Source organism: Dasypus novemcinctus, chromosome 1 (genome assembly GCF_030445035.2).
Source record: "Dasypus novemcinctus isolate mDasNov1 chromosome 1, mDasNov1.1.hap2, whole genome shotgun sequence".
NCBI classification, from domain to species: Eukaryota; Metazoa; Chordata; class Mammalia; order Cingulata; family Dasypodidae; genus Dasypus; species Dasypus novemcinctus.
Genome location: NC_080673.1, coordinates 50,064,133 through 50,078,076, shown reverse-complemented (window position 1 = coordinate 50,078,076; position 13,944 = coordinate 50,064,133). Strand labels below are relative to the sequence as shown.

General features: G+C 38.0%; 1 protein-coding gene across 1 annotated transcript in view; it reads right to left on the bottom strand.

Annotated features, from left to right (window-relative positions):
• FREM3 (FRAS1 related extracellular matrix 3) overlaps positions 1-13,944 on the bottom strand; it is a 95,416-nt gene that overhangs the window by 7,339 nt on the left and 74,133 nt on the right. The window contains 1 exon segment of the mRNA XM_058302764.2: positions 5,816-6,070. Within this exon segment, the coding sequence (XP_058158747.2) occupies positions 5,816-6,070 (255 nt within the window).

Below are 13,944 nucleotides of genomic sequence, written 5' to 3'. Positions count from 1 at the left end.
ATGGGAGATGTTTTTTAAAGTCAAGGAAGAAAGAGCTCTAGACACAGCATTAAAAACAGGCATGCCTGACCTATTTAAGAGGTGTTCATATATATGCCTGCATAAACAATATATATTTTTCTTCTTTTATTGCAAATATTTCCTTTCAGAAGTTTTGATAAAAAATGAGACAGCTAGTCAGCGAGACAATATCTGTTTCCATTTTTAGTCAGACAGTGTGGTAAAACTTATTTGACAATTCCAATTTATTATTTGATGTATGATGTAGCAAAGCCAAAAGATCTGTCTTTGCTAAAAGTGTGCCTTATTAGTGCATTTCACAGCTTGCTCCACCTTTGCTATAGGAGGAGGTTCCCTTGTAGTAATAGGTAAAATAGCTTTTGGGTGGTAGATTGTTTGCAAAATGGCTGCTGTAAGTCTTCCCATCCATGTAGTCACATCTCTTTGTAATGTTACTTTGTTCCTTCTCCAAAGAAGAGGTAGAATTTATTTCTCCTCATCTTGAATGTGGACTTGGCCATGTAACTTTTGGTGGAAGATTACATTTTCCTTAAGTGTTCATAGCAATATTTATGGTCCCTTGTGATCTTCCAGAACCTTGCCAGTCACTCCCCATCAAAAGGTTGATTGCATATCACTTCTCTTTAAAACTGGATGGTCCAAATAGAATGTGGCAGAAGTAATGTTGCATGACTTTTTTGGTTGTTGTTGTTTGCCTGGTTCTCTTTTAGGAAACAAGTCACCATACTGTGAAAAAGTCCAGGTCACATGAAGAAGCCAGATGAAGATGTCTGGCCAACAGCTCCAGCTAAAATTTCAGCTTACAGTCAGCTTCAGCTACCAGACATGTGAATGAAGGAGCCTTTGTGTGGGTTTTAGTCCACAACCTTCAAGCTACCCAGCTGGTACTGACTGGAGCAGAGATGAGTTATACCCACTGAGTCCTGCCTAAATCAGAGATTTGTGAGCAAAATAAATGTTGACTTTGTTTCACGCCACTAAGTTTTGGAGTGGCTTGTTCTGCAGTCTTTGTAACAGGAATATTTGCTTTGGTCAATGAGACATTAGCAGTTATGATGCATACAGCCTGAAAAGCACTCTGGTATTGAAGGCTGCTGCTGCAAACCCTGGGACCACCACATAAACAAATTTGAGCTAGCCTTTTGGGAAGAATACATGGAGAAGTGGAGCATCTCAGCTGATAGTGTATCCACTGCCAGGTGTGTAGTGTATCCACTGCCAGGTGTGTAAATAAAGTCATCCTAGTTGTCGAAGCCCTGATGAGAAGCCAGGTGTCTGCAACTGCATGAGTGAGCCCCCAAAACTGGCCAGCTGAGACCAGCCTGAATTGCTGACCCACACAATCATGAGCTAGTAAATGATTGATCTTCTAAGTCATTAAAGTTTGGAGTGATTTTAACCCAGCAAATGCTGACTGATACACTTTACTCTCTGTCGTATCCTCTTTCAGTATTTCTGGACCCCTCTAAGCCAGCATTTTAAGAGAGTCAAAAAAAATAAGCCTCATCTAAATGAATATTAATGGAAGTATGGTCAGATATATGATAAAATATCAGAGAGTAGATAAAAATGAATGAATTAAATCCATATTTATCAATAAGAACACATCGCAAAAATATAATTTTGAATAATAAAAGCAAGTCATAATAAATACAATAAGACACTATGTAAGCACACACACTAATATTGTCAATAAATATATCTCTATTACTTAAAACCATAAAAAACAGACTGGAACAATTAAAAACAAACTGATGCTAATAGAATGGGTGGGTAATGGGAGTAGGTTGGTGGTTGAATGGACTTCATACTTACTGGTAAAGTTTTATTTAAGTAAGTATGAAGTCCATTCAACCACCAACCTACTCCCATCAGAAAAATCCAATGTGATAAAATGGTCACACTTGTTAATTTGAGGAAGTACAGTTTTGGGTTTTAGCATCTCTTAATATGTTTTAAATTTAATTCTTTAAAATGTATAAATTAAATGGGGGGGCGTCAAGCACTTGTGTGTATAAGGTAGATTCCTGACTGCCTTATAATTTTTCTTATTGATGTCCCATTGTAGAGTCAAAGAATACGCCTTTACAAAAAGTCTGAAATATTTGTGTTTGATCTGAATCGAATTCAGTTGAGATACTGGAGTGTTGGGACATGCCATGGTACCCGAAATGGTGTGGCCTGAGGCACTGGTCTCTCAACTGACGATGCGGACCTCAGGTCAAGAAATGACATTGATGAATGAGTGAGTGAAGAGAACAGGAAAAACTGGAGAAACAGCTGCACATACAGCCCCTGATCTGAAAATAGTCTTTCAAGGCTATGAGGATAAGATCATTACTCACCCTTCATCAAATTCTATGAATTTGATTTAGAGAGGGCTGTCTGTCTATCTGTCTATCTATCTCTATTCATCTATCTATCTATCTATCTATCATCTATGTTTTTTCTTCCAGTCATGTTTCAAATGTGGAGTCTTGGTCTACAAAACTAGATTTCCTTAATATTTAGATGCCTAGTATTTGTAATACTAGACTGCTATAGCTTCTTTCTAAAGGCAGCTTTACTGAAACTGTTGGTTGGAATTTATCGTGTTTTTATGACCTTGCATATCTGTCAGTGCTACTTTACAGGTATTACCTTAGATGGACTTAATCATGGTCTTCAAGGCAGAGCCTTGAATCTTTATACATAGATCAGTTCACAGCAGAAGATGTCGTGCCAGACTCTGGGTTGTCTGAATGAGTTTTCTAGTCCTTTATTTTATTTCTTTGTCAACACCAGCAAATTCTGCTTTCTAATTGCTTGTTGTATTAGTTTCTTGTGGCTGCTGTAATAAATTACCACAGACTTGGTGGCTTAAAACAACAAAAAATGCATTCTTTCACAGATCTGGAGGCTGGGAGTCCAAAGTCAGTACCACTGGGGTGAAATCAAGGTGTAGCAGAGTCTCTGGGGGACAATCTGTTCCTGGCCTCTTCTAGCTTCTGCTGGCTGCTGCCATTCCTTGACCTGGGGCTGCGTTCCTCAGTCTCTGTCTCCGTGGTCCCATTGCTTCTGGTGATCTGTGTGTCCTCTTCCTCTACTTCCTGCTTACAAGGACACTTGTGATTACATTTAGGACCAACCCAGATAGTTCAGAAGAATCTCCCCATCACAAAATCCTTAATTTCATCACATCTGCAAAGATGATTTTTCCATGCAAGACAACATTTACAGATTCCTGGAATTAGGATCTGATACCTTGGGGATGCCAGTGTTAGTCTACAACACATGGCAAATTCTACTTTGTTTCTTTGTCCCTCTCTCATTATATATTTAGAGGCCCATGTGGTGACACCCAATTATTGAACTCCACTTATCTTTTGTCAAGTCTACTGTATTTGTTTTTTGTTTTTTTTTTTACGCAGCTCGGGCGCCTCGCCAGTGCGCCTCGTTAATGATCCTTCCACAGGTTCACCTATGGAATGTACTTGGTTTTGATGGACTGCTTGAACTTCTTGACAACTGATCCCAGGTGTCTGTGGGACCCATCAGATATACCTGAGCATTATCCTGGCTAATTCATACTTTCTCCATTACTTTTTTCTAACATTTGGGTAGAGTCCAAATCTCTCTGACCTGTAGTTGAAACCCAGTAAATAGTTGTTGAATTTAATTAAGTTCAAAATGTTAAAACTGGGGGCAGGTAAATGGGAACTCTGTATTTGGGGTATGATGTTTCTGTAAATCTACAACTTCTCTAATAAGAATGCAAAAAAAAAAAAAAAAGGTTGATCGTAGTAGTTAGGTGAATTGCAAGATGAGGGTGGTTTTCTTTTGGTAGATATATACTCAGACAAAAACTAGATAGGGATCTTAGAAACCTAGTTCAGACTTCTCATTTTACATAGGGAAATGTGAAGTCAAGAGTTAGATTATAGCTGGAAAAATCTCCTCTCTGGTTGGACAAACTGCAGTTATCTAGTAAGAAAGCACAAACCAAGCTGAAGGTACTTAAGGACTTCTCACTTATATGTGGAGACCACTACTCAGTGAAGAGTCTTCTTTTCTCCTTCCCAATATTTTGGGAGGAAGTGCATTGAAATGTTTTCTATTATGTGCCAAATTGGCTTGAGAATTGGTTAAGGAATGTCTGAAACAGCAACTAAAAAGATTTGCACAAGAAAGACCTAAAAGATAATGATGGCACATAAAGATATGGTTTTCAAAATAATTCAGTAGCTTTGATTTATGTGGTATTAACTATGGCATATTAATAGCTCTTTGTTAGTTTAAAATTACTTAAGAACTAATTGGGCAGTTTGGGGATTAAACAACTCTTCAGCTTTTCCTTCTCCCTTCTTCCTCTGCATTTTTATCACTGAACTGCTTACTATCATCTTCTACAAGAGTTTGCAAAGGAAGGGAGAGGTGACAAAAGGATTTGGGTATCTAAGTGGTTCTGATAAAAGACTTGTTGTGGAGGAAATTTGAGCAATTGGCAAAAAACAGCATTAGGCTTATTTGCAAATATCATCTAGGGCCCTCTCATTATGAAAAAACAGAAGGAGGGTGATTGTATATATAGAAGAGTTGAACTGCTTAATGTCCAATATCAATCAGCAAAGAGAGAGTAACCCTTTTGTTCTTAACTGGTGATTTAATTAATGACAAGGGGTTTCACTGGCTTTAGAAAGAAACAAAAGTTAAAGAAAATAAAAAAGGATAACAGGAGCACAGTCTAATCCTTTGTGTGTACAATCCTTTCTCTGCAAGAAGTCACAGAAACTGTATTTGTTACATCACTATAATATGATATAATAACAGTAAAATATTATTTATGTCCTACAAATGCTGAGATCTAAAAACAGTAGAGTTTCATTCTGTTATTAGACAGTGTGTTTTGGCTGTTCCTCCCCCAACTTCTTCTATTTTTTTAGGAGGCACCAGGGACGTCATACATGGGAAGCAGGAGGTCAAACACCGAGCTGAATCTCTTGCCTAACAATCTCAGTCTAAGTTCCCTGTCTCGAGACTGCTTGTCCTTCATCTCCTCCTCCCTGCAGCTCCTGGGGTTGCCTCTCCCAGCCCTCCTTATCATTTGGGTCAATTAGTCTTTTTTTTTTTTTTTTTAGAAGTGTAGCAGTTTGATATTATTGATGAATTAAAAAGAAATATTGGATTGTGTTTATAAACTGGTCTTTTCCTCTGGGCATATTAGAGAGCATTGGATTCAAAGGTGTTACTTTTACTTGAGTAAATAATTATTAAGGCTTTGATTGGGCTTGCATCCCTGCCCCCTTGGTGGGTGGGGACTCACAGAGTAACTGTACCGTAGAGAAGGGAGGTTGGAGTTTTGATGCTGGAGTCTTGAACTGGAGCCTCAGAAAGTAAGCACACAGAGGAGCTTGGAGGAAAGAGAGAAGGCCATGGGAAGAGAAACAAGCCGTTCACCTAATAGTCTACAGCTGGCCTTGTAGAGATAACAGAGTAGCTGATCCTGGAGAGAGGCAAGCCCTGGGAAGAGAGGAACCCAGGAAGCCTGAACCCTTACAGATGTCATCAGCCATCTTGCTCCAACACGTGGCAGTACACTTTGGTGAGGAAAGTAACTTATGCCTTATGGCCTCGTAACTGTAAATTTCTACCCCAAATAAATATCCTTTAGAAGAGCCAACCGATTTCTGGTATTTTGCATCAGCACCCCTTTGGCTGATTAATACAGGGAGGTACCAGGTACTGAACCCAGGAACCTTGCATATGTGAAGCAGGAGTTTATGACTGAGCTACACTTGCTCTACTATCCCCCAACTCCTCAAAGTCTGTCCATCAAAGGAGCTACAAGCACTCTGCTTACAGACAGTGTTGGTATTGTTGATGAAAATGGTGGTTTTATTTGGCTTTCCAAACACTGCGCTCATGGGCATCTGGAGGAGTAATTCAGAACTCTCTGAACTCTCTAAGATGGGCTGTTCTAGGTCCTCAAGGATTACCGCTTGGAATATATGCCTGAGCACTCCCGGAGCAAAGTCCAGATTTCAGCTAATGCCAACATAATCTGTTTCAGCTAGTGGGAAAGGAAAAGGCAAGAGTAAGACAGTAGGATTCATTGTTGTGAAGTTTTCCTTCAGAGAAAAATGAGAGGCCTAAACTGTGGAGCATTCCCTTATGTACCCAGCAGTCTCAGAATCATATTTTATAGGTTTGGACCCCAGCAGAGGAACGTTTATATTATAGTCTATGAAATTCCACAATAATCACTCATTCCTCAACCTTGTCAGGTTCTCCAAGTGAGCCCACCTGGACCCTGTAGATTATTTGCTCCTTAAAAAATCATCAGGGAGTGGATGTGGCTCAAGTGCTTGAGCTCCTGCCTCCCATATGGGAGGACCTGGATTTGGTCTCCAGTGCCTCCTGAAAAAACAAAACTGAACAACAAGCAAAACAAACAAAAAAACCAACTCAGGGAAGCTGATGTGGCTCAGTGGTTGAGAACTGTCTTCCTATATATGAGGTCCTGGGTTCAATCCCTGGCTCCTGGTACCTCAAAAAAAAAAAAAAAAAGTCATCAAATGACAATTTGAGCACCAAAATAAGTATTGATAGCAACAAATTATGACTAATTGAATAAAATAGGAGACCATGAATCCATATTGATATAAATAAATATACAATTAAATTGAAGAACAAGCTATTTATAATACATGGCCTCACAAAATCTCTCCACAAAGTACCTTTTAATTACAAAGCAAAAGAGAGTAACTTTACTGTGGAGAAATTTGGTGGATACTACCTTAACTAGTTATCAATGCTAATACCATCAGCAATTGAACAAATTGAAACTGTGTGCCACTTGCTAGAATGTGATGATAGCATGGTATCATCACTGTGATATCCCTGCTAAAGATGCATAATCTGAACCTAATTATGAGGAAACATCAAGAAAACCCAGATTGGGGACACTCTACGTGGTACAAAAACTGATCAGTAATCTTCAAAAGCATCAAGGTCATGAAAGTCAAGGTAAGACTAAAGAACTGTATCATATTGAAGGAAACGAAACACACATGAAAATTATATGTGAGCGCGATTCTGATCTGGATCCTTTTTGCTAGAAACGATATGGGCACAACTGGTGAAAATCGAATGAGATTTGAGAATTAGATTGTATGTATGCATGAAGTTGATTTCTTGCTCCTATTTTGGTTATATAGGAGAACGTAGGAATTACACTTTAAGTTTTTAGAGAAATGGGGCTGCCAACTTACTCTCAGTGGGAGGAGAAAAGTGTTTATTGTACTTGTCACTATACTCTAAGTGATTGTTTCAAAATTTTAGAAAAATTGAAATAATTACATTAAATACCAAACAAAACAAGGTTATAATAGAAAATATCAAAACAGAAAAGTAATGAAAAGAGCACAGGTTTGAGATCTTATGAACTTTGGTTCCAATCTTAGTACCATCGCTTGCTTGTAGAAATTATTTAGCCTTGTTGCGATTCAGAATTCTTCAACTAAAAAATGGGGATAATTTTATAGCTACCCTACAAGGTTGTTATGAAGATTATAGTTAATACAGCAAAGATGCTAAGCACAGTGTTTGGAAAATAATAGGCATCCTATACATGAAGTTGTAATAATTGTGTATAAAAAATTTGTAATTATACATTATAAATATATATGCATAATTTTTATTGTTAATTAACCAATCTAAGCAGATGTCAGATATTTACTAGGTTCTATAGATTGTTAAGTTCAAAATTTACCTCTATCTTTCTCATGTTTAAACCCATGAATCACCACTGCAAGCATGGCAATCACATTTCTTAGTCTATCACTACCTGAAAGCTAGCAGAAGAATCATTACTATTATGTGATTCGAAACCAAAGAGTTTTTATCTAAATGAATTTGAAATCTCTTACCAACCACAAATAACACAGTCCCATGCGCCAATTGGTCTAATTCACTTTTTTTCCCTTAACAAATAAATTTTATTAATACATATGAATAAAGCATAAATCCATCCAAAGTGTACAATCAATGACATTCTGTATAATCACATATTTATGCATTTATCACTTCAGTCATTCTTGCAGCACTTCATTATTCTAATAATAATAATAAAAAACAAACAACCCAAACCCATCACCTCTCAATCTCTGTATGCTTCTCCTGCCATACATAGCTGCTATTCTGTTTCCTTCTCTCTACTATATTTGTATTTATATTTTGTAAAAAGTCTTATATATGCAATATCACCCATATTCGTGTTTTATATGAGGTTTTACTATCTTATACAGCCCCATATTACAGTTTTTAGCTTTTCTTCTAGTAATATCATGACCTTAGACTTTCCCTTTCAACCACTGTCATACCCATACAATGGTACTGTTAGTTACAAGCATCATGATATGCTTTCATCATTTCTATTTATTTCCAAAAAACCCTTTTACCAGTTCTACACAGATTGAGCCTTAGTTTTCCATTTTCTTCCCTCCTTCTACTTTCTGGTGATATATATTCTAATTTATTAACTCCATGAGTTTACACAATATTTTTAGGTCATTATAGCGCAATCAATACAATACAGTATTTGTCCTTTTTGTGTCAGGCTTACTTCACTCAATATAATGTCCTCCAAGTTCATTGATGATGTCATATGTTTCATGACTTCTTTTCTTCTTACTGCTGCATAATATTCCATCGTGTGTATGTACCACAATTTGTTTATCCATTCATCAGTTGATGGACACATGGTTTGTTTGCAACTCTTGGCAATTGTGAATAATGCCACTATGAACATTACAATGCAGATGTCCATACCTCTGCTCTCAGTTCTCCTGGGTATATACCTAGTAATGGTATTGCTGGGTCCCATGTCAAATCTATATTCCATTTCCTTAAACTGCCAAACAGTCCTCCACAGTGGCTTTACCCTTCTACATTCCCACCAACAGTGAATAAACATTACTATCTCTTGCAGTTTTCCGACTTTTTAATAGCAGCCAATCTGATAGGTATGAAATGATATCTCATTGTAGTTTTTTTTTTAAAGATTTATTTATTTCTCTCCTCTTCCCACCCCCACCCCCCCCAGTTGTCTGCTCTCTGTGTTTATTATGCTGTGTCTTCTTTGTCCGCTTCTGTTGTTGTCAGCGGCATGGGAATCTGTGTTTCTTTTTGTAGCGTCATCTTGCTGTGTCATCTCTCCATGTGGGCGGTGCCATTCTTAGGCAGGCTGCACTTTCTGTTGTGCTGGGCGGCTCTCCTTATGGGGCTGCACTCCTTGCGCATGGGGCTCCCCTAGGTGGGGGACACCCCTGAGTGGCAGGGCACTCCTTTCGCGCATCAGCACTGCGCATGGGCCAGCTCCACACGGGTCAAGGAGGCCCAGGGTTTGAACCACAGACCTCGCATGTGGTAGATGGATGCCCTAACCACTGGGCCAAGTCCACCGCCTCATTGTAGTTTTGATTTACATTTCCCTAATTGCATGTGACGTTGAACAGTTTTTCATGAGTTTCGTCGCCAATTGTATTTCTTCTTTGGACAAATATCTTTTCAAGTCTCTTGCCCATTTTTTAATGGTTTTTCTTTTTATTGTTGAGTTGTATGATCTCCTTGAATATCATGGATATTATTGGATATGTGCTAGCCAAATAAATTCTCCCATTGAGTTGGTTGCCTTATCACCCTTTTGACAAAGTCCTTTGAGGTGCAAAAGTGTTCAATATTGAAGTGGTCCCACATCTATTTTTTTCTTTTGTTGCTTGTGCTTTGGGTATAAGGTTTAAGAAACTACTGCCTACCACAGAATTTTGAAGATGTTTTCCTACATTTTCTTCTAGGAGATTTGTAGCTGTAGCTTTTATATTTAGGTCCTTGATCCACTTTGAGTTAATTTTAGTATAAGGTATGAAAAACAGGTCTTTCTTTCTGGTATGGAGATCCAGTTCTCCCAGCACCATTCATTGAACAGACTGTCCTTACCCAGCTGGAAGGACTTGATAGCCTTGTCAAAAATCACTTGACTGTAGATGTGAGGGTCTATTTCTGAGTTCTCGATTTGGTTCCACTGGTCAATGTCTGTCTTTAGCCAGTGCCATGCTGTTTTCACCACTGTGGCTTAGTAATATGCTATAAAGTCTAGAAGTGAAAGTTCTCCAACTTTGTTCTTTTTAAAGATCTTTTTGGCTATTTGTGGTCCCTTAACCTTCCTAATAAATTTGGTAATTGGTTTTTCCACTTCTGCAAAAAAGGCTTTGGGGATTTTTATTGGGATTGCATTGAATCTGAAAATCAGTTTGGGTAGAATTGGCATCTTAGCTGTATTTAGTCTTCCAACCCATGAACATGGAATATCCTTCCATTTATTTAAGTTGTCTTCCACTTCTTTTAGCAATGTTTTGTAGTTTTCTATATACAGGTCTTTTATGTTCTTGATTAAGTTTTGTCCTAAATATTTTTTTTATTTAGTTGCTATTATAAATGGAAATTTTTTTCTGATTTCCTCCTCAGATTGCACATCAATAGTGTAAAGAAACGCTGTTAATTTTTGTGTAATAATCTAGTACCCCACCACTTTGCTGAACTCTATTAATTCTAGTAGCTTTGTTGTTGACTTTTCATGAGATTCTAGATATAGGATCATATCACCAGCAAATAGTGAAAGTTTGACTTCTTCTTTTCCTACTTGGGGGCTTTTTACTTCTTTATCTACCCTAATTGCTCTAGCTAAGACCTCTAGGACTATATTGAATAACAGTGGTGACAGTGGGCATCTTTGTCTTGTTCCTGATCTCAGCCATAAGCTTTCAATCTTTCCCATTGAGTACAATGCTAGCTGTAGGTTTATCATGTATGCACTTTACCATATTGAGAAAGTTTCCTTTTATTCCTATCTTTTGGATGTTTTTCATCAAGAAAGGGTGCTATATTTTGTCAAAAGCTTTTTCTGCATCAATTGAGAGGATCATATGATTTTTCTTCTTCAGTTTATCAGTATGATTTATTACACTAATTCATTTTCTTGTGTTCAGCCACCCTTGCATACCTGGGATAAAACCGACCTGATTGTGATCTGTAATTCTTTTAATGTGCTTTTGGATTTAGCCTACAAGTATTTTGTTGAGGATTTTTGCATCTATATTCATTAGATATATTTGTCCATAATTTTCTTTTTTTGTAGTATCTTTATCTGGTTTTGGTATTAGCGTGATGTTAGCTTCATAGAATGAGTTTGGTAGCATTCTTTCCTGTTCAATTTTTTGGAAGCATTTGAGCAAGATTGGTATTAGATCATTTTTGAATGATACGTAGAATTCACCTGTGAAGTTTCCAGTCCTGGGCTTTTCATCTTTGGTAAGTTTTTTTTTTTTTTTAAAGATTTATTTTTTATTTATTTCTCTCCCCCCCCCCCAGTTGTCAGCTCTTTCTGTCCATTCGCTGTGTGTTCTTCTGTGACTGCTTCTATCCTCATCAGCAGCACCAGGAATCTGTGTTTCTTTTTGTTGTGTCATTTTGTGTCAGCTCTCCGTGTGTGTGGTGCCATTCCTGGGCAGGCTGCACTTTCCTTTACACTGGGCGGCCCTCCCTATGGGGCGTACTCCTTGCACATGGGGCTCCCCTATGCAGGGGACACCCCTGCATAGCTGGGTACTCCTTGTGTGCATCAGTACTGTGCATGGGCCAGCTCCACACGGGTCAAGGAAGCCTGGGGTTTGAACCGCGGACCTCCCATGTGGTAGATGGACGCCCTATCCATTGGGCCAAGTCTGCTTCCCTTTGGTAAGTTTTTGATGACTGTTTCAATCTCTTCACTTGTGATTGGTTTGTTGAGGTCTTCTATTTCTTCGAGCATCAGTGTAGTGGTTTGTGTGTTTCTAGGAATTTGTCCATCCCCTTTACATTGTCTAGTATTTTGGCATACAGTTGTTCATAGTATCCTCTTAATGATCTCTCTTATTTCTGCAGGGTTAGTGGTAATGTCCCCCCTCTTATTTCTGATTTTATTTATTTGCATCTTCTCTCTTTTTCCTTTGTCAGTCTAGCTAAGACTTTGTTAATTTTGTTGATATTTTCAGAGAACCAACATTTGGTTTTGTTGATTCTCTCTGTTGTTTTTCTGTTCTTGATTTCTTTTATTTCTGCTCTTATCTATACTGTTTCTTTTCTTTGGCTTGGTTTGGGATTAGTTTGCTGTTCTTTTTTTGATTCATTCAGGTTTGAAGTTAGATCTTCAGTTTTAGCTCTTTGTTTTTAATGTAAACATTGAGGGTTACAGATTTCTGTCTCAGCCCTGCCTTTGCAGTGTCCCATAGGTTTAAATATGTTGTGTTCCCATTTTCATTTGACTCAAGTTATTTGCTGAATTCTCCTGCAATTTGTTCTTTGACCCACAGATTGTTTAAGACTGTGTTATTCAATCTCCATATATTTATGAATTTTCCCTTTTTCCATCCATTATTGATTTCCAGCTTCATTCCATTATGATCAGAGAATGTGTTTTGTATAATTTCCATCTTTTAACATTTGTTGAGAGTTGTCTTATGACCCAACATATGGTCTATCTTGGTGAAGGTTCCATGAGTACTTGAAAAGAAAGTATATCCTGAGGAAACAGATGTGGCTCAAGCAGTTGAGCTCCTGCCTACCATATAGGAGGTCCAGGGGTTCCATACCCAGGGCCTCCTGGTGAGGGCAAGCTGGTCAGCGAGCTGGCCTACATGAAGTGCTGGCCCACATGGGAATGCTGCATCATGCAAGAATGCCACCCCATGTGGGAGTGCCGACTGATGTGGAGAGCTGGCGCAGCAATATGACACAAGAGACACAGAGGAGAGAAAATAAGAAGACATAGCAGAACAGGTAGCTGAGGTGGCACAAGAGAGTAATTACCTCTCTCGCACTCTAGAAGGTCCCAGGATTGGTTCCCAGAGATGCCTAATGAGAATACAAGTGGACACAGAAGAACATACAGTGAATGGCTGCAGAGAGCAGACAACCTGGGGGTTGGGGAGAGAAATGAATAAATCTTTAAAAAAAAAGAAAATATATCCTGTGTTTTGGGTCACAATGTTCTACGGATGTCTGCTAAGTCAAGTTCATTTATCATATTATTCAAATTCTTTGTTTATTTACCCTCTGTCCAGATGTTCTATATAATACTGGGAGTGGAGTATCGAAGTCTTCAACTATTACTGTAGAGACATCTCTTTCTCCCTTCAGTTTTGTCAGTGTGCCTCATGTGTCTTGGGGCATTTGGGTTAGGTGCATAAATATTTAGTATAGTTATTACTTCTTAATTTTTCCCCTTTATTAATATGTAATGATCTTCTTCATTGACATTTTGCATTTGAAATCTATTCTGTCCAATATTAGATAAAGAGTACTTCAGCTCTTTTTTTGGTTACTGTTTGCATAGAATACCTTTTTTCAGCCTTTCACTTTTAACCTGGTTGTGTCCTTTATGTCTGAGATGGGTCTCTTGTGGACAACATATAGACAGCTCATCTTTTTTTAATCCATTCTACTAGCCTATGTCTTTTGACTGGGGAGTTCAATCCATTAACATTCATTTTTATTACTGTAAAGGCATTACTTAATCCATTTTATCCTTTGGCTCTCTGTTGTCAAATTGTTCTATTGTCAATCTTCTTACTCTTTAGCTTTCCTAATAATCTTCATTTCTAAACTATTCTCCAAGTCTCTCAACCTTGTTTTTTCCTTTCAGTCTGCAGCACTTCCTTTAGTGTCTCTTGTAATTCTGGTCTTTTGATAATGTATTCTATCAGTTTTTGTATGTCTGTGAAGACTTTGAACTCACCCTCATTTTTTTTTTTTTTCATTTTGTCTTAAGTCAATTTTATTGATACATATTAATAAAGCATACAGTTCATCCAAAGTGTACAATCAGTGGTATTTGGTATAATCACAGTG